This window comes from Heterobasidion irregulare (genome assembly GCF_000320585.1).
Source record: "Heterobasidion irregulare TC 32-1 unplaced genomic scaffold scaffold_01, whole genome shotgun sequence".
NCBI classification, from domain to species: domain Eukaryota; kingdom Fungi; phylum Basidiomycota; class Agaricomycetes; order Russulales; family Bondarzewiaceae; genus Heterobasidion; species Heterobasidion irregulare.
The window spans coordinates 1,104,779-1,120,552 of record NW_009258197.1 but is presented as its reverse complement, the minus strand read 5'-3'; the positions used below and the strand labels follow the sequence as shown (position 1 = coordinate 1,120,552).

Genomic DNA, 15,774 nt, shown 5'->3' with positions numbered 1-15,774 from the left:
TGCCATAATTTATTTTTATCCTATATAAAGTGTGTTATTTATTTCCCATTAGTTTATTATCTTTTTAGCTGGTGTTTAAACTAAATCATGAAAGACCTGACTTTTTAGGTATTTATTGACCTATTTATTTATAAGATAGAGGAAAAATAAATGTTGAATAAAATCAGAGATGTTGAGGTTGCCTATATTATGTCTACTTATTTTGATTAACAAGTTTATATATTAGACCTTGTGGCTTAGTGGCTTAGAGCATCTGTTCCAGGTGCTTGCATACATGAGGTTGTTGATTTAACTCTGGCAAAAGGCAAGTTTGTTATAAGGTATATTCTGTGTTTAGGTATTCAACTAGTGCTTTAATAAACATGACTCTATAAGAAGGCTATGAGAACTATGATGCTTGATTTATTACTATTTTTCCGAAATTTCAAGTTATGATCAATCCTAATAATTCTTAATTTAGGAAAATTATGTCTAATTAGAACAGGTTTAAGGGGGGGGGGTAAGCTAAAAATGTCTAATTCTAATTTTTCATAATTTAGTATAGCAAAGCATCAATTATAGCTAATTAGAGCTTAATACAAGGGGGTGGTTTTCCAGATGTAAGGTTCAGAGTGGGGGATCATTTGGATCTGAACTCTTAGATATGGCAGAGAGCCATACTTACCTTTATTTTCTCTCTCCTGCTCTACATGCTTTTCATACAAGCCTCAAAGAATACACAGTCATTCTAAACACATATATAAACCTCCCTAAATATTTATAAGACAGCCACTTTAGTATGGAAGAAGCTATAGCAGCTGTTTACTACTGGTCCATTGTTTAACTGTGGTCCAGGGATAGTAAGGACATGTCAAATTGATTACAGGGACAATGTGGGCATTTTCTAGGTTGGCTGAGAGGCAAGACCTTGTATTTCATGTGTGCGAGCGGAGCAAGGTATAGCCGCGTGTGGACACAATTCGGATCCAAAAGACGTGACAATCACTGACTGTGCTAAAAATACCTCAGACCGCCTGGCCTTGCGGCCACAGGTAACTAGAGAGAGCGAGATTGTCTTGCTTCGCAGACTCATTTCAGGAAGAAGCCGATCTTCTCTGTTTTTCCACCTCTATGTTGACTCCAAAGTTAGGAACGCCAATCCTAGGTCCCTCGGCGGTCGAATCCCTCTCGGCACCCTTTGTCACCTGCGCAATTGTCGTGCGGCGCGGCGTTCTGTATGAAAGTTGCTTGTTCCGATCGAGTTCTTGCGCTCGACGCGTCGCCTTAGCTATTCAGTGTGTATCTACTGCTCGATCTGATTCCGCGGTAACGCGTCTGCCTCCACGCGGATGAGTTCTTTCCAAGTTTGATAGGTGCGTATCCTATTCGACGGTAGGTCGCCGCGGTGAATACAAATACTTCTTCGCCCGAGTACCTCTTGCCTCTGCTTTTATGCACACGAGCCGTCGATCCATTCGATTCTACCGGCACGCATCAAGCGATTCCATGGTTGGCAGACATAACTCGGGACAAAAGCCCCTCTGCTGAGTCTGAAAGCACACGGGCGCGTACTCCACGAGCCGCGGTATCTGCTGTGCGCCTTTACTTCTGTATAGCGATGACTCTTGTTGATCGGGCGTAACACACACGGACTCGATGGTAGCAGCACAAGCCTTGCCTGTATGGGCGGTGTGGCTGGGTCTGCTTAAATATGGGGGAGATGATGATGGGACGGATGATTTGTGTTCAGCGCAGATCATCAAACTAATGATTTTGATTATCGGGGCATGGAGCGGCCGCTATCGCACGACGACGATGAACACGGTGGAAGGCCGCAGAGGACCTGTTTGGGGGCGGGGGGGGGAAGATGGCGGGGAGGGGGCGGAGGAGGCGGAGGAGGAGGAGAATGAGAGCATTGTTTGTACGATAAGACGGGCGCCTTTGGAGTGTTTGCGGCAGGCGTGAGAAAGCTTGGAGAGTAGAATAGGACGGGGATTTGGGGACGAACCCGCGCTCGGTTCTCGTTCTCGCGAACGTAAACGAGAATCCGCCACTCCCCTCCTCTTGTTTTCCTTCATTGTCTCCCCTTTTCTTTTCTTCTCTCCCCCCCCTCTCTTTTTCTTTTCTTCTCGCTTTAAACAACGCCGCGTCCACCTGCACGATCCCATACGACCCTCATGGACCCATCTCACCAGCACATAGACGATCACGCGGCCCTCGCCGCTGGCGCCTCCTACGGGTTCTATGCGGAGCCTGAGGAACACTACAACCTCGTGTATCCCAACGCTCCCATGCCCGCGTACCAGCAGCAACTCACCCAGGCCGCACCCAATCCGCGTGGGTACCAACCGCTTGCCCTCCCCCACGTTTCTCGTGTTGATCTCTCTCCTCTCTCGCCACATTTGACTCTATGCAGGCCAGCTCTCGTCCTCAGAGCTCCAGCAGGCCTTCCAACTGCGCGGGCTCAGCCTCATGCCCACCTCCAATCCTTATCCAAACCAGGTGTACAGCTCTTCCCCGCAACACGTTCCTATGGCGTTGTCCAATTCCCCCCCTCCTCCGAGTCCCAATATGTACGACCCCCTCTCGCCCCCCATCTCCGGATCAGACACTTCTGCAGACGGCATCTACCATACCCGTAACAGCAGCGGTACCGGCTCGCCATCTTCATCCAGAGCCAGCAGCCAAGTACACCGAAACCCGTTACGTTACAACCCGACCCCTTCTCCCTCCGGCTCATCCGGTCGCCGTAGTCGAGGTCATTCTTTTAACGATTCGGACGAGGACATGGTTGTCTCGATTGCAGAGACCATCGCGCACACGAGGAAGGAAGCGACGCGGAGGCAGCGCATCGAGGCGGAACAACGGAGACGCGACGAGCTTCGCGACGGGTATGCGCGGTTGAAGGAGGTGTTGCCCGTGTCCAACCAGAAGAGCAGCAAGGTGTCGCTCCTAGAGCGAGGTACGGGATCATTAATTCACCGTTCCCCATCGATCCGAGGCTAAATTCCGATTTCATGTGGCCTAGCTACAAACCACATCGTCCAGCTCGAGAAAATGAATCAACAATTGCAGAAACGTCTGGCTACAATCGAAGCAGAGGTTATGAGACTCCGCTCTCTTAATGAGAAGATTTCTCTGGGGAACACGCCTTCTCCGATGTCAATGGGTGTTGACGCCCGGCCCTTGTCTCCCCCGCCGGAAGGCTCTGCGCCTGGCCACTCCCTCACTTCGGTATCAGCCCAGGAGGCGCCTCGCGAAGAATCGAGCCCGTCTCCATCTGACGGCGGGTACTGACTACGACCGGCCCCATCGCTCCATTTATTTCCCCTTTATTTCTTGTACATTTGCCACATCTTTCCGATCTCTCCAACATTCTGTATTTCTCTTTCCCTCAGATATCTCGTCCTGTCCATCTCACCCTTTCTACACTTTCATCATGGGCGGGCACTTGCGGATGAGAGACGCTCAACTATTCGGGGCCCGCTTTTGGTCGATGGCATCGGCGTTGGGGGATCGTGCACAACGCCGCGCGTTTTGCTGCGCGACCATCCTCCTTCGCCCTTTTCCGACCAGCGGTGTTTTCTCGCGAGACCCACGACTCGACGTTGTGGGCTGGCTATGGAAAGCACTACCATCCGAGGTTGCGATCGCATCACACTTCGCTGCTGCTGATTACGATCTGCTATATCTTGTCGATCAAGGCTTCTAGACTCGCACACCGAAAAGGCGAAGTTCTCAGGGGATGACGCGTACATCGTACCGTCCCTCGTCCCCCGCCTTGGTCATTGGTTATTTCTTACCGCATCTCCCCGTCATCGCCCTCGTTCTGCCTCTGTCGGGATCCTTCACTTCCTTCTCTCCGACCCTCTACCTTCTCCCCACGATTCCAGCCCTTCCATCAAGATGGAGGACACTCGAACGCGATGACATTACGAAGGACACGGGCATTGTATGACTGAACGGACACTTGACGAACTGTCTACGATTTGACGGCGGAAATCTTGTGGGTCAAAGCGAAGCTGATATACATGTGCCTGCGAGACGGTGTGTCGCACTCTCCTATACAAAGACCCCTACGGCAGTGGTGTTGGACAAATAGGCTGGGCGTGCCCGCCGACTGTCCGCATCGTGTCTTCTTGATGAAGACCACTGCGTTGCTTCCCGCTCCAGCAGCGGGTGGGCGTTCGGGTGGGGGCGGTGTGCTATTCTATCGGACGATGTATACTTGACTGGTGTTGGCTCACATGTTTCTGGCCATGAAGGGGAGTTAACGCATTTGTATCTCTTGTAGTCGTTTGTCTCATGTTATGCAATCCAAATTTGTGTATCTTTCACGCGCTCCTCTAACTTGTCGGCGGTCGCTTTGCGACTGGATGTCTGATGTCCGATACATGCACCTCATGGGTCAACGGAATCAATTTTCGCTTTCGCTTCAGTAGAAGCATGGACTGTAAGTATCGGAGAATTTGATTTGATCTAAAGGGAAAGTATGTATATCGTTGGGGAGTCCCTGGGAACTCAGTAGGAAGAATACATCTTACAGCCGACGGCGACACCGTTCCTCATGGTTCTCAGAATAACGATGACGAGTATGCAGTCAATGGCCAGCGCTGCGGAAGGGCGGGGCTAGGCTAGAGGGAAGAGTGGAATCGGGAAGATCTCCGAGCGATATCGATGGGTTTCCCTCTCTGCTCGAGTGCTCGAGGAAAGGAGCGTCCCGGGTTGGATTTGGGTGATAGGCGAAAACACGTGTTGTACACGTTGCGGGCGGAAGGGGCAAAAGGGCTGGCAGAAGTGGCCGCGGCGATCCCTGGGTGCCGGCTGAGATTTGCGAAGCTGAGGCCACCAGCATCACCCATGGAGGCATAATGCGAGCAGCGTGGGATGAGCGAACGCCCTCTGCGCACTCAACGAGGCAAGGCGGAAGGCGTGTACAGGTGAAGGCCTACTTGGTGAAACGGTGGACACGCTGCCTTTGTGACGAGGACAAGTGACAGGTGTCAAGCACAGGGGATGGGGATGAGATGGGCGAGGATAATGGGCGGCAGCAGCGCACCGCCTACAACTACTCTACTGGTCAATATCGATGGCGAGTGCGATGACCCTTGGAGTGATGCGGTGGCGTTGCGGAGTAGTCTTGGTCCGTCGTCTCTAGACCCTCGTAGATGGCGATGATGAATACCCCTGTTCCTAGCAACTCTGGTGTTTATGATTCTGCCCGCATATGACAGTGCTAAACAGGGATGTGGCCCCAATGTCGAGAGAAGGCGTGTTTCGTTCCTAGAGGATTAGAAACAAGGCGGGCGTGAAGGACGAGGTTCAGATTCATGTTCAAATGTATCGGGACGCTACTGGACTACGTGAACGATCCGCCTGCTTGTGCTACGTGTTACACCGAGCAATGCACTCTGTGAGTGCTGTCAAGTTTGGGCTGTGGGCGTACATGTATTTTTCCGGAGCTCCAAATATCCGTGGCCAGGTGCCAACCGTGAGCAAGGGCACATGAATATGTCACGATCACAGAGGACTTAGCTAGTCGCAGGTTCCAAGGGAGCCAGTGAACCGGACGAGACAGAAGGAGATTTGGAGATCAAAAAGACACTCTCGGTGCGCCTCGCGGATTCAATAGAAAGGCTAACCGTCCATCAGAACCCAAGGGATATATCGAAGCCGATCAGCATTCTCTTCGCGCTATGCATGTATGTTTTCAGAGGTTCATCGCCGGAACATTAGTGCTGAGAACTGACAGTGACGAAGCCATCTTCGCTTCATCGAAACCTCTTCAGAAACGAGAAGCCTAGATCACGACGCAATATGAAGCAGGCGAACGGCGCGCTTGCGGGGAATTTCGAACTAACCATTTTGAAAAACCCATCGATCGACAACGGGGGGAGCCGGAAGCAAAGCATCCGTTCATCATTTCGGAAGCAAATAATCAATGAAATGCATGGCGTGCAAGCGAGGCTTTTGACAAAGAGCGACCTGTGAATACTATTATGTGAGCGAAGCGTCCAGTTGGCACGGACAGCAGCACTACGACCCATGACTGAGCATCAGGTATAGATGAGACAGATCAACGTGCCGGGTGAACTACCGAACGAAGTAAGGGACTTCGCCGGACGCTGAGATCTCCATGGAGGAGTCCAGACTGGAGATCATACGGCCGCACATAGTGCGGGGCTTGTGAGCCATCGGGGTGGAGTCTGCAAGATATAGATCAGTTGCGTAGAGGAACCCATCGAGAGCCTGAAGGTGACGTGGTATCTTTGTGGCGCTACTGCGTGCGGGGAAGGAAGCGAGCGGGAACGGTGGGCCGAGTGCACCGTGCATGGACCCCGCCAACACCGAAGCCCAGGAGGGGGTATGCACTTCGACAGAGAAGCGAAGTCTATCGGTGCAAAGAAATGGAGATGCAGCGAACGACATGGCGCGGAGAGTTCGGTGCTTAAGCGCTCAAGGAAAACAAAGATGCGGGTTAACTTTACTGTTTCTTTCTGCAGTCGTTGAAGCTCCGGTCTTCGCTGGGGCAGTCAGCGAAGCGGAGTTGGCCTACATGTCCGGTGAGTGCGTTATTTGGGAAAGGCGCCAAATGGAAGCCGCAGATTCTCTGTGTACTCCTCAATTTCGGTCAGAGGAGCAGAGCGTCCGCATGGTAATGTGATACATTACCCATTGTGGGACTGGATCAGACAGCTGATGTAGAGCGAAGGAGTTCGCATTGCTTGATAGAGAACAGGAACCTAGGAGAGCTTGTGTGTGCATCCGAAGGGGCACTCACATGATATGAATAGCTCGCGAGGAAGTGAAGAATAAGGGTCTATGAACATCTAGCGCCGTCGATGCGCATTGCTACCCTGTGAGAATCCCACTCAGTGTTGCAGTGCGAACAACGTTTCTGGAGGAGTTTGAACCTGCAGTGTATAAGAATGAGCATAGGGTTAGGTCTCGGCTGCGTGACATAGCCCTGTGTCATACTATGTGACGTCGAACGTGCAACCTCCAAGGCTCTTTCCGCTCCCAAGCCCTCCTCAACGTCGACCGACGCTCCACGGCGTTGCAGGCTCTCAAGATTTGACAATTTAGCTTCATAAAACAGAAAAAAATTCCGCACGGACCTCACTGACCGCCAGTCTTCGACATCTCGCGCAACCTTTCCATAGGCTTGATTTATTCTTCTAACTTATTGACGATATGTGGTGCGTACTTCGCGCAGGCTGATCACCGATGCTGTGCGGTCTGTGCTGACGTGCAATGGGTTTTCTAGGTGTGATAATTGCCTGCTTCTCCTCCCTCTTGTGAGTCTTCACGCGATTCCAAATGCCTTTGTTGACCTCAAAGCTCGATCGTCCAGCGGGGTGGTGCCATCGCTTGGGGTGTTGTGATTCTGGTATCGTCCATTGCCGCTCTCATTGGCTCTCTTTTTCTGATGTTGTCTTCTAGCTCTACAGCGTTGTGGGCGGAATCTTCCTGTTCAAATGGGGCCCATACTTCTTCTTCAATTACCCTGAAGCGTAATGAGTGATCGCTCTCGTTGACTCTGCTCCCCACTGACGTCTTGTCCTTCCAGACAAATCTATGGTGGGATTGCTATGGCGGTCGGCGCAACTGCTCTGATCAACATGCTTGCGCTTTCCAACGTAAGCGCCTCGCTTCCTTGCGCACCTTTTGTCGGCTGAATGCTTGCTCACGATTTCTTCCGATGCGTCGTTTCTGCCGCTAGAGGTCTTATATCTGGACACGTGTATGCAAATTTTTGTGGCCCTTCGTGCTCGTCATTTCGGCGATCCGTGCAGTAATTATGATCGTGGAGCTACAGCGGGGGTAAGGGACCTCCGTTTCTCTCTCACGGGACTGCCGGCGTCTCTTGTTTATTCTAATTTCGGAACTTGTACTGAACATCCTCCGGATCACGCAGGAAGGACAAGATCGAATGGGAGTGCGCTAATGGTGGTGTCGTGTGGTCGAGCACTGCTGAGACCACTAGCACTGGGACCATCCCAGGGACCTTCTGCACCGAGGGTTTCTCAAACATCAACATCGCATTCATCATCTCCTTGCTGGTTGATCTCGGTTTTCAGGTCAGTGCCAGCTTCATTCACCAGACCTTCGCCGCAGTGATAACTGATGGCGGAACCCACGTTCGGCCAGATGTACATGGTCTTCCTCAATTGGCGGTTCTCCAAGCGGCTGGAGCATTATCAGACAATGAAAGGCCCGTTCGTTGGAGGTGAGTCTCCCGTGATCTTTTTGTCGCGTCTTTTGACCACGCCTTTGCGGGCATGCAGGTTATTATAACGCTTAATCCCAGACGGGGACCTTCTCGCCTGTTTCCCCGGATCTCTCGCTGTCATGGACGTGGACTTTCCTTCTCGCGATGGGGCTGTGTTCTTCCTTATTAACGACTTACTCACGACCTTTACGACACTTTACGCCGTCCGCGCTCCTTTCCATAATGAGATATCTTAACGAACCTAATGACGATTCGCTCAGGCGCTTGGGCGCTGTTGCTTCTGTTGTCCCCGATAGTGCTATGCGGTGCTTGTGGCACCCGCAGGCCCCTGCGCTATGATGAGCCATATGTGTCCTAGTAGAGCGAGGAGGAGCGATGGTTCTTCCGAGAGCGAGTTGGGGCGGCTGGATACGGGAATGAGTGTGATGGGGTGCGGGTCCGACGGCGGAGCACAAGAGAAGGATGAAAAAAAAGGGCTGCGCATTTGATCGGAGAAGGGAAAAAAAACAGAGAGACACAGAAACGAAAGGCAAGATGCGAACAAATATGAAAACAACGTGCAGGTGGTGACCTCGTGTTGGTGTCGTTAGAGAGAGAGATGAGAGCGGAAGCATAATAAGGGATAGAATATTATGGACCGCGTCTGCGAGTACGGCGGACTAGTAGCTGAGAGAAACGTCTCCTCGGCGATCGGGCCTTGGAGAGGTATTTGATGAGATAGACTCGGAAGATCGATGGCGATGGGAGGAGCAGGCGGGCTTTATACGTATAACGGATTGCTGGAGTTGCTGGAGCGCGTCCGCCGGGCTGGCGAGGGAGGAAGAAACGAAAAATTTGCGATGACGGGGACGCCGCGTCGGATGTTCACAAGGAAGGCGTGATGATGATAGGCAGGCAAGCGGGTGAAGGGGAGCGGTCGGAGAAAGAGGGCTGGGGGGAAAGGCTAAGTCAACCCGGGGACAGAAGGAGAGGGCCGGACACCGAATCGGGGAGGAGGGACCCGAGGGGGCGGGACGGCGGACGGGAGACCCCGATGGTGGCCGCAGAGTGTGAAGAGCGCGCGGCCGGGGCGCCGAGGCCGGGAACACGAGGCAGCTCAGGCTCGGCTGGGCTCCGGGCCCTAGGCACCGTCGAGGTCATATAAACGGACGCCAATCCGTCGCACTTCTTCCCAACCTCTCCTTCTCCCCCGGCTCCCCGCACTCCTCTGCCGGCCTCCTCCTCTTTTATTCTTTGTCCTTTTGTTCCATCCCAGCACCCTCCTCTTTTTCTGTGCTGCGACCGTCCGTCTTTCTTTGTCCTCCCGTCGCTCCGATCACCTTCTCTGACTACCTTGTCTCTCCCCCCTCAGGTCCCAGCTTTATTCCGTCTCAATTATTTGGCACGATCGTCTCGACCACCCGCACACTTTTTTTTTTCTATTTCTAGCCTCGTCTCGTCTTTCTTCTTCTCCTCTCAATGGAAGGCCCCCTCGAGCAGATCCCCGACCACCCCAAGAGCCCCGACTTCATGTACGACTCCCTCAATAGCCTCGACTACATCAACTACCCGCTGGCTGCAGAGCCGTACGGTCTTGCTCCCCTCAATCTCTCGAGTCCGCTCAACGACTACGCCTACATCGGTGCTTCCTACACCGCCGGCTCTCCCGCTCGCCCCTTCACCCCGACTCACATCTACCCTCCCGTGCTCTCCAATCTCAGCGCGGGCGAGATGTCCTCCGACAGCATGCAGTCCGGCCGCACCAGTCGCGGCAGCGGTACCCACTCCCCGTCGCTTGCCACCGTGCCCCGCTCGCATCGCTACAACCCCATGAGCGTGATGCCCCCTCGCACTTCCGGCACCCGCGAGCGCAAGCGCCGCGCGAGCAAGCATGAGGACTTTTCCGATGACGACGACGATTTCCAGCCCGTCCAGACCAGCAATGCTTCGAATGAAGTGTAAGTTTTTTCCCTCTTCGATAATCGTCGAATCTGTCTCATCACCGTTTTTGCACCTCCAGTCGCCGGGAGGAAATTCGTCGTCAGCGCATCGAGTCGGAGCAGAGGAGGCGCGACGAGCTTCGTGATGGGTACCGTCGTCTCAAAGACGCCCTTCCGGTTTCTAACCAGAAGTCCAGCAAGGTGTCTTTGTTGGACCGGGGTGAGTTTTTTTCTCTGGCGCAAATTAGTGATTCGACGACTGATGCACTTCCCGACAGCCACCACCCACATCAAGTACTTGGAGATGACGCAACAACAGTTGCAGACGAGACTTCAGCAGGCTGAAAGTGAGACCCAGCGACTTCGCCAGGTCAATGAGGCGTTGATGCTCGGTACCGCCGAGCAACGCCACGCTGCCGCTGCTGCTGCCGTTGCTGCCGTTCAGCAGCAGGCTCCGGCCGCCTACTAATTGACCTCTGTCCTGGGAGGCCGATGCGTAGCTGCGCACTCGCTTCGCGGTCTCTTCACGAAAAAAACGGCTGTTGCTGTTATGTTATTGACGATCGATGAGACTGGATCCCTGCCAGGACTGCGGGATACTACATTATTACCATGGACATTTTTTTCTCCTTCACGACTCATTTGCATATCCCCTATTCCCTCGCATCATTCTTGTCGCATTTTAGGTGGTGTTTTCGTCCATGGGAGGATTTAGGCTGGATGCGCATCTGGCGATGCGCTCCACGCTCACTCAATCCTGGGAGTCCTCATCCCGCGGCCGCGCCGCACCACATTCCTTGTCCGCCTCTGAAGCTGACGGTTGACCTGTGGTCACCTCGTTCTAGACGCCGACAACGCCACTGCCGAATCACGACGAACCGACAACTTGAAGGTGATCATCAACGATGACGAAGATGCCCGAGGCGACACGACACCGACACAAGACCGTGATGCACCTAGAGGCTCGAGGCGCTTGACTGCCGCTCCTATGAGCCGCGGCGCGCTTCGCCCACCCGCACACGGCACATTCTTGTTTTTTGAACTCGTCGTTTGTCTCCTCCTCCGTCTCCATCCGAGTCCCCTCGCCTACGCACACTCGCGAACTCTTTGCTGAGTCTTCGCATCCGCCCTAATTTCCTCGTGCGCGCCGATACACTGGCATCATATCTGTCCCCTCGTCTACCTCGCCACGCCCACCACGACTCTCACGAACTGCATTCCCAGCCTTTCCCACTGAGGCGTCCGCCACCACCCTGTGCACTTATATTATTGATATCCCTGACTTATGTTCTCCCCATCCGCCCATCCTCCCCCATCATGTAGTGCGTGGCGGCGTGCGGCTGATCACCGCAACCTCGACGACTACCCCAAGCACGCTTCCGCCTCCGTTCGGCTCTCATCATTCGCATCTCATCTCTTTACTTATCTCCGTCCTCCCGCTCGTGCTCTGTCATCTATCCGACAAGCATGGACTTCATTAAGTTCACGCGGGATCACGCGGAAGCGATGATGGCAGTCTGGCGCTACGCCTGTCGTCCTTGTGGCAGTAGCATTTACGGCATCAAACACGACCTCCACCGACCCCCGTCTTACCGGTCCGTCCGCCCGCGCGTGCGAGTGTGCGCACTATCAGCTGCTCATGCCCGCGCTTCCTCGGACCTGCCTGCGCGCTAGTTCGCGCCGCGGGTCTCGAGTTGAGGTGCCCGTATTCGAGTGGCTTGGTTGTGCACCTAACGCCGCGCGGTGCCGCAGTATTAGTCAGACGTTCTTTGGTCGCACTGGACCTGTGTCCTTGGAGCCGTCGTTCGCACCCCGAGCTGGGTCCGCTGGGCGCGCGCCTCCTTGTGAATTGCCTCCTTGTTTACTTGCACACGACAGTACTCCCATGTAGCCCTCTATGCCCTTATATTCTTGCGCTTCCCCCGTACCTTAACCGACTTGATGGTCCCTGACATGCGTTGTCGTAACCTACCATCATATCTATCCCTCCTCGTCCCTGATTTCCCATTTCTCTTCGTCGGCTACGTTGCTTCTTGTATTGTGAGTGTGAGCGTCGAGTCTAGTTACGGTCACGGCGCTTGCGACTGAATGTTAGTTACACCTACATCAGTTTTCTTACTACACGTGCAATGATTAGCCTATTTTATGGAACGTCGTGAGTGTGCACTGTGCACTGTTCTCCCCATCGACTTGTGTCAGTGATGTTCTGTTCGCAACAAAAAGTTTCGATAACAGAACATGCTATGCAAGAACTTCTCGTGCACAGCTCGGTTCGCAAGTAAGCCGAAGAGGCCCATCAAGCGGATCAGATGGAGAAGATCTCCAGTTGTGGACACAGAATGGCAGACTGGGGAGATCTGGGGAGATCCTCCCGAGCGCCCTGGTGCCGGCGCGGAGCCCCAGATCGAAGACGCTTTTGAACACCGAGCCTTGACGTTGTATGTTGAGTCTCATGTTCAACACCGAGCCGCTCACCGGCCGACGGGCAGTGCAAAGGTCGATCGAGGGCCGCGTCTTCGCTCGCTGCTGCGCCGTGACCCTCCAGAATCAGTATCTGGCGTGTTGTGTTGGAAAAGAAGGGTATTCCGTAAACTATCCCTCAATACATAATGGGTTGGGCGATTGCGAGCCCCATGTGCCTCTCGCAGGCCATACAATTAGAAGAATTCAGAGCACGCAAGTGCATATGATATGTCGAACGAAGCTGTCACATGGACGCCTGCTGCTTCGAGCGTGATGGGACCGGTAGCGTTGGGTCCGGCGTATGGCGGGTATAGAGTAACAGTTCCTAGATAGACGTAGAGAGTGATGAAGAATATCAGTAAACTCCGTCGCTAACATGATCATGTGATGGGAAAGATCGGACCTTTAGTGAATACGAAGGGCTCTACGGGGTGGGTGAAGTTGTAGGTGTGCTGTGCACAGAGTAGGTACGTGCCGAACCTGGTCCAAGCCGTGAGCTTCTCGAATGCGGAAGGAGGGTCTGCGACTCTGCGGCTCCACTTACCATGGCAGTGTGGCGCCGGTAGTGTATGTATCCAAGCCAAAACGGGGAGTCTCTTCCTTGCTCAGAGCGCTGAGCTCCGCTTCAATTGCACCCTGCACAGTATATGAGTATGAAGAAGAGTTGCTGCTGTTCGCGGGCGCAAACGTCTCGAGCGAGGTGTTCAGTCCATACTGCACCCACGAGCCAACTACGTCAAGGCCATCATCGACTGCGATCCATCTATGAAAAGGCAATATCAGCCCAATCCTGGATCCAATGGACAACTCTAATGCTTGCCGCTTGTGAAGAAAGGGTCGATCCGAGTCGCTCACGCGTTGGACGTCAGGGACCTCAATCTTGGCCTCCTGGAAGCTGAGAATTCCGAGGCCTGGAGGGCCGGCGTTGGCCTCGCGCCCGAGCTCGAGAACGATGGGGTGCTGATCATCCGAGAGTCCCGGGTAAAGGGTCTTGTTGACCGGGAGGAGCGGGTACTGGGATGGAACCAACTACAGCGCAACAAGGAAAGTCGGCGTAAATGACACGGCGATGGAAGCGTTCAGTGGGAGGCTTTGCACGTACACTTTGTGCATGATCTTTGCTTGTGACGACGTGCACAAAAGTCGTGTTGTATGTGCCTTGGATCGCTGTAAGGGCACGGGCTTGTAGAGCTGGTGCCAGCGATGCGCGAGCGCTCTGCGATGCAAGGAGGGCAGTCAGGGCCCCAAAGATAAAAGCCAACATTCGGACAGTGATCGTGGGCACGAACAGAGTCCTAGTCCAAACGGCAAGGCCTAAAAGACGCAGTCACCGTAAGTCAAGAGCTCTGGAGGAAGGGAGCCCATTTTATCACCAGGGGAAACCACCTGAAACTTCACACGGGGTCATTTAGAAAAATGTCCGTGAGAAGGACAAGCGCATGCACGTTGCACGCTGTGAGCTTCTAAAATAATCAGGTGCAACAGTGCAACGATTTTGAAGACTAAGTAATAGATTCTTTAGCGAGTCTTGAGATCTGTAACGAAAGGTTACTTACGTAATTCCGTCAATCATCGATGAGATAAGTCATCATCAACTCCAAATTTGGTCGCGTGCAGAAGCAGAGTCCATAGGCAACAGAACCATTTCAAAAGACTGAAAACAACTCCTGTCATCATCAACTAGCCAACGTGAATTTACGCGACAGCACATGGACGCGGCCGCTACACGCAGAAAGCTCAAGATCCAAGCTGGGGTAGCCAAGAGGTCAGCTGCCTGCATTGTGATCTCCCAGTCGATCTGACAATTGCTTTCGGTTGCGCGCGGGCGTGTGGAACATAGGGTTTTCAAGGAACACGAAGTTTACGAGAATGAGGTAGTAGAGAACAAAATCAAGCTCGATAAGCTCAGGGCAGAGGGGGAAGAGGACTGGGGTGTAAGGAACGCGGTGCGTGCTGCCTTGGCTTCAAGTGAACAACCAGTATCCATGCTAATATGGGACGACGTGCAGGCGAAATTGGTGGAAGAGTCGAAGAAAATGGTCGTAAATACGGATCAACGCCTGAGAAAGGCTGTCGAGGATTTGCGCGACGTCATCGTATGTCCATATCTCCTGCATCTGCCATTCGAGGTTTGAGTATCATGTCTCTTCTTTCCAGGTTTTGGCCAAGAAAGACCCTGCATTCGCAGAGGACGAAGAATTGATGAAAGCAGAGGAGGTTTTCGAGACAGTCAGCGCCTGAGAGGCAGCGTGCTATCCAATATATGTAGAATGCATCGAGTGTAAGCTGATGGAAGTGGACGCTATATCCAGTAACAAAGTAAGCATAGTATATAATACGTACCTTGTGCAAAATTCTATCATCCATGGTTCGAACGTTCAATCTCGTTCAACCCGTGAAAGCAGTCGCATCCGCCATGTCTTCATTTTCTTTGAACTCCTTTGAACGCTGATCCCTTATTCGCGTCAGCGCATCCAACGCTCCGCGCCAGGCGTCTCTCTCTATGCGCTCTTCTTGTAACCCACACGATTCTGTAGTCGAATTTGATAAATTCCCATCTCCTGGATTGGTAGGTGGAGGAATATCAGCGCCTGTCACAGAAGGTACAAACCCAGGCGGAGGAGCATCAATCGCCGAAGGCGCAATACGTGATTGGCGAATATGGGCGAGAGAGGAGCGAATGGCAATTTGGATAGCCTACGGTCAAAGACAGACTTCTGTAAGTGATACTTCACTTTTCGCACATGCGAAGAGGTGCTCACGTCTAGTCGTTCGAAGTACTCGCTTACTTCCAGCACGAACTGCTCTGACCGTTCGTCACCCTGTGATAGATTGTCGTCCGGTCCGTCCGTTTGCGGGAGAGTCAACAGGGAAATGGACGAAGCAGCCAGTGAAAGCAGGCGGGATATGTCCTGCAATAGAATGTCGATGTGCTCTGCCACTGAATCTGTTGAAAAGAGTGTACACACCTTCTCAACATCTCCCAAAGCGTAAATTTGACGTGCCGTACGACTGGGATCTATTTCATAGATATTTGGTTCGACATGTGAGGAGGACGAGTCTCCGGAGCCGTTGTGAGCCATCAAAACAGTATGAGTGTCAGTACGAAAGTTGTGGCATATCAAGGCAGCACCGGATTCCCGGCCCGCACTGCGCGGTGGTTGCTGTAGTAGAGCGCAA

General features: G+C 53.0%; 10 protein-coding genes across 10 annotated transcripts; 6 read left to right on the top strand and 4 right to left on the bottom strand.

The window, feature by feature from the left end:
* Positions 1-1,778: 1,778 nt before the first annotated feature.
* On the bottom strand, positions 1,779-2,057 carry HETIRDRAFT_447493 (uncharacterized protein; the record flags this gene model as incomplete). Its single annotated transcript, XM_009542526.1, has 2 exons — positions 1,779-1,918; positions 1,988-2,057. 2 exons carry the CDS (start codon positions 2,055-2,057, stop codon positions 1,779-1,781), a joined length of 210 nt encoding a protein of 69 aa, XP_009540821.1.
* A 709-nt stretch (positions 2,058-2,766) lies between these two features.
* HETIRDRAFT_42232 (uncharacterized protein) lies at positions 2,767-3,276 on the top strand (the record flags this gene model as incomplete). Its single annotated transcript, XM_009542059.1, has 2 exons — positions 2,767-2,941; positions 3,008-3,276. The coding sequence occupies 2 exons, from the start codon at positions 2,767-2,769 to the stop codon at positions 3,274-3,276; spliced, it is 444 nt and encodes a 147-aa protein (XP_009540354.1).
* Positions 3,277-3,344: 68 nt separating this feature from the next.
* On the top strand, positions 3,345-4,324 carry HETIRDRAFT_406708 (uncharacterized protein). The gene has a single exon (XM_009542525.1). It carries the CDS (start codon positions 3,419-3,421, stop codon positions 3,689-3,691), a length of 273 nt encoding a protein of 90 aa, XP_009540820.1. The 5' UTR covers positions 3,345-3,418; the 3' UTR covers positions 3,692-4,324.
* A 1,748-nt stretch (positions 4,325-6,072) lies between these two features.
* Positions 6,073-6,408, bottom strand: HETIRDRAFT_99271 (uncharacterized protein; the record flags this gene model as incomplete). Its single annotated transcript, XM_009542524.1, has 1 exon — positions 6,073-6,408. The coding sequence occupies one exon, from the start codon at positions 6,406-6,408 to the stop codon at positions 6,073-6,075; it is 336 nt and encodes a 111-aa protein (XP_009540819.1).
* A 607-nt stretch (positions 6,409-7,015) lies between these two features.
* HETIRDRAFT_377443 (uncharacterized protein) lies at positions 7,016-8,453 on the top strand. The gene is made up of 9 exons (XM_009542523.1): positions 7,016-7,178; positions 7,247-7,277; positions 7,334-7,369; positions 7,423-7,493; positions 7,550-7,619; positions 7,703-7,803; positions 7,898-8,060; positions 8,131-8,209; positions 8,268-8,453. Exons 1-9 carry the CDS (start codon positions 7,174-7,176, stop codon positions 8,282-8,284), a joined length of 573 nt encoding a protein of 190 aa, XP_009540818.1. The 5' UTR covers positions 7,016-7,173; the 3' UTR covers positions 8,285-8,453.
* Positions 8,454-9,397: 944 nt separating this feature from the next.
* Positions 9,398-10,908, top strand: HETIRDRAFT_437588 (uncharacterized protein). The gene is made up of 4 exons (XM_009542522.1): positions 9,398-9,495; positions 9,564-10,149; positions 10,212-10,351; positions 10,410-10,908. The coding sequence occupies exons 2-4, from the start codon at positions 9,671-9,673 to the stop codon at positions 10,598-10,600; spliced, it is 810 nt and encodes a 269-aa protein (XP_009540817.1). The 5' UTR covers positions 9,398-9,495; positions 9,564-9,670; the 3' UTR covers positions 10,601-10,908.
* A 5-nt stretch (positions 10,909-10,913) lies between these two features.
* HETIRDRAFT_437586 (uncharacterized protein) lies at positions 10,914-12,286 on the top strand. Its single transcript, XM_009542521.1, has one exon. It carries the CDS (start codon positions 11,771-11,773, stop codon positions 12,020-12,022), a length of 252 nt encoding a protein of 83 aa, XP_009540816.1. The 5' UTR covers positions 10,914-11,770; the 3' UTR covers positions 12,023-12,286.
* Positions 12,287-12,700: 414 nt separating this feature from the next.
* Positions 12,701-14,127, bottom strand: HETIRDRAFT_431393 (uncharacterized protein). The gene is made up of 5 exons (XM_009542520.1): positions 13,697-14,127; positions 13,415-13,623; positions 13,139-13,357; positions 12,998-13,074; positions 12,701-12,919 (listed from the first exon to the last, which is right to left on the bottom strand). The coding sequence occupies exons 1-5, from the start codon at positions 13,856-13,858 to the stop codon at positions 12,789-12,791; spliced, it is 798 nt and encodes a 265-aa protein (XP_009540815.1). The 5' UTR covers positions 13,859-14,127; the 3' UTR covers positions 12,701-12,788.
* An 80-nt stretch (positions 14,128-14,207) lies between these two features.
* On the top strand, positions 14,208-14,893 carry HETIRDRAFT_437584 (uncharacterized protein). Its single transcript, XM_009542519.1, has 4 exons — positions 14,208-14,359; positions 14,435-14,540; positions 14,604-14,690; positions 14,752-14,893. Exons 1-4 carry the CDS (start codon positions 14,304-14,306, stop codon positions 14,833-14,835), a joined length of 333 nt encoding a protein of 110 aa, XP_009540814.1. The 5' UTR covers positions 14,208-14,303; the 3' UTR covers positions 14,836-14,893.
* HETIRDRAFT_406701 (uncharacterized protein) lies at positions 14,433-15,693 on the bottom strand. Its single transcript, XM_009542518.1, has 4 exons — positions 15,564-15,693; positions 15,357-15,506; positions 14,938-15,291; positions 14,433-14,880 (listed from the first exon to the last, which is right to left on the bottom strand). The coding sequence occupies exons 1-3, from the start codon at positions 15,675-15,677 to the stop codon at positions 14,983-14,985; spliced, it is 573 nt and encodes a 190-aa protein (XP_009540813.1). The 5' UTR covers positions 15,678-15,693; the 3' UTR covers positions 14,433-14,880; positions 14,938-14,982.
* Positions 15,694-15,774: the final 81 nt, after the last annotated feature.

Coding starts and splice junctions, on each gene's coding strand:
- HETIRDRAFT_406708 (XM_009542525.1), top strand. CDS start 3,419: ATGGGCGGGCACTTGCGGATGAGAGACGCTCAACTATTCGGGGCCCGC.
- HETIRDRAFT_377443 (XM_009542523.1), top strand. Junction 7,278..7,333: donor GCCTGCTTCTCCTCCCTCTT/GTGAGTCTTCAC, acceptor TCGATCGTCCAG/CGGGGTGGTGCCATCGCTTG. Junction 7,370..7,422: donor CTTGGGGTGTTGTGATTCTG/GTATCGTCCATT, acceptor GTTGTCTTCTAG/CTCTACAGCGTTGTGGGCGG.
- HETIRDRAFT_437588 (XM_009542522.1), top strand. CDS start 9,671: ATGGAAGGCCCCCTCGAGCAGATCCCCGACCACCCCAAGAGCCCCGAC. Junction 10,150..10,211: donor AGCAATGCTTCGAATGAAGT/GTAAGTTTTTTC, acceptor TTGCACCTCCAG/TCGCCGGGAGGAAATTCGTC. Junction 10,352..10,409: donor GGTGTCTTTGTTGGACCGGG/GTGAGTTTTTTT, acceptor ACTTCCCGACAG/CCACCACCCACATCAAGTAC.
- HETIRDRAFT_437586 (XM_009542521.1), top strand. CDS start 11,771: ATGCCCGCGCTTCCTCGGACCTGCCTGCGCGCTAGTTCGCGCCGCGGG.
- HETIRDRAFT_431393 (XM_009542520.1), bottom strand. CDS start 13,858: ATGTTGGCTTTTATCTTTGGGGCCCTGACTGCCCTCCTTGCATCGCAG. Junction 13,075..13,138: donor ACCGGCGCCACACTGCCATG/GTAAGTGGAGCC, acceptor GGCTTGGACCAG/GTTCGGCACGTACCTACTCT. Junction 12,920..12,997: donor GCCCTTCGTATTCACTAAAG/GTCCGATCTTTC, acceptor ACGTCTATCTAG/GAACTGTTACTCTATACCCG.
- HETIRDRAFT_437584 (XM_009542519.1), top strand. CDS start 14,304: ATGGACGCGGCCGCTACACGCAGAAAGCTCAAGATCCAAGCTGGGGTA. Junction 14,360..14,434: donor CAAGCTGGGGTAGCCAAGAG/GTCAGCTGCCTG, acceptor TGTGGAACATAG/GGTTTTCAAGGAACACGAAG. Junction 14,691..14,751: donor AGGATTTGCGCGACGTCATC/GTATGTCCATAT, acceptor TCTTCTTTCCAG/GTTTTGGCCAAGAAAGACCC.
- HETIRDRAFT_406701 (XM_009542518.1), bottom strand. CDS start 15,677: ATGGCTCACAACGGCTCCGGAGACTCGTCCTCCTCACATGTCGAACCA. Junction 15,507..15,563: donor CTTTGGGAGATGTTGAGAAG/GTGTGTACACTC, acceptor ATTCTATTGCAG/GACATATCCCGCCTGCTTTC. Junction 15,292..15,356: donor AGTACTTCGAACGACTAGAC/GTGAGCACCTCT, acceptor CTTTGACCGTAG/GCTATCCAAATTGCCATTCG.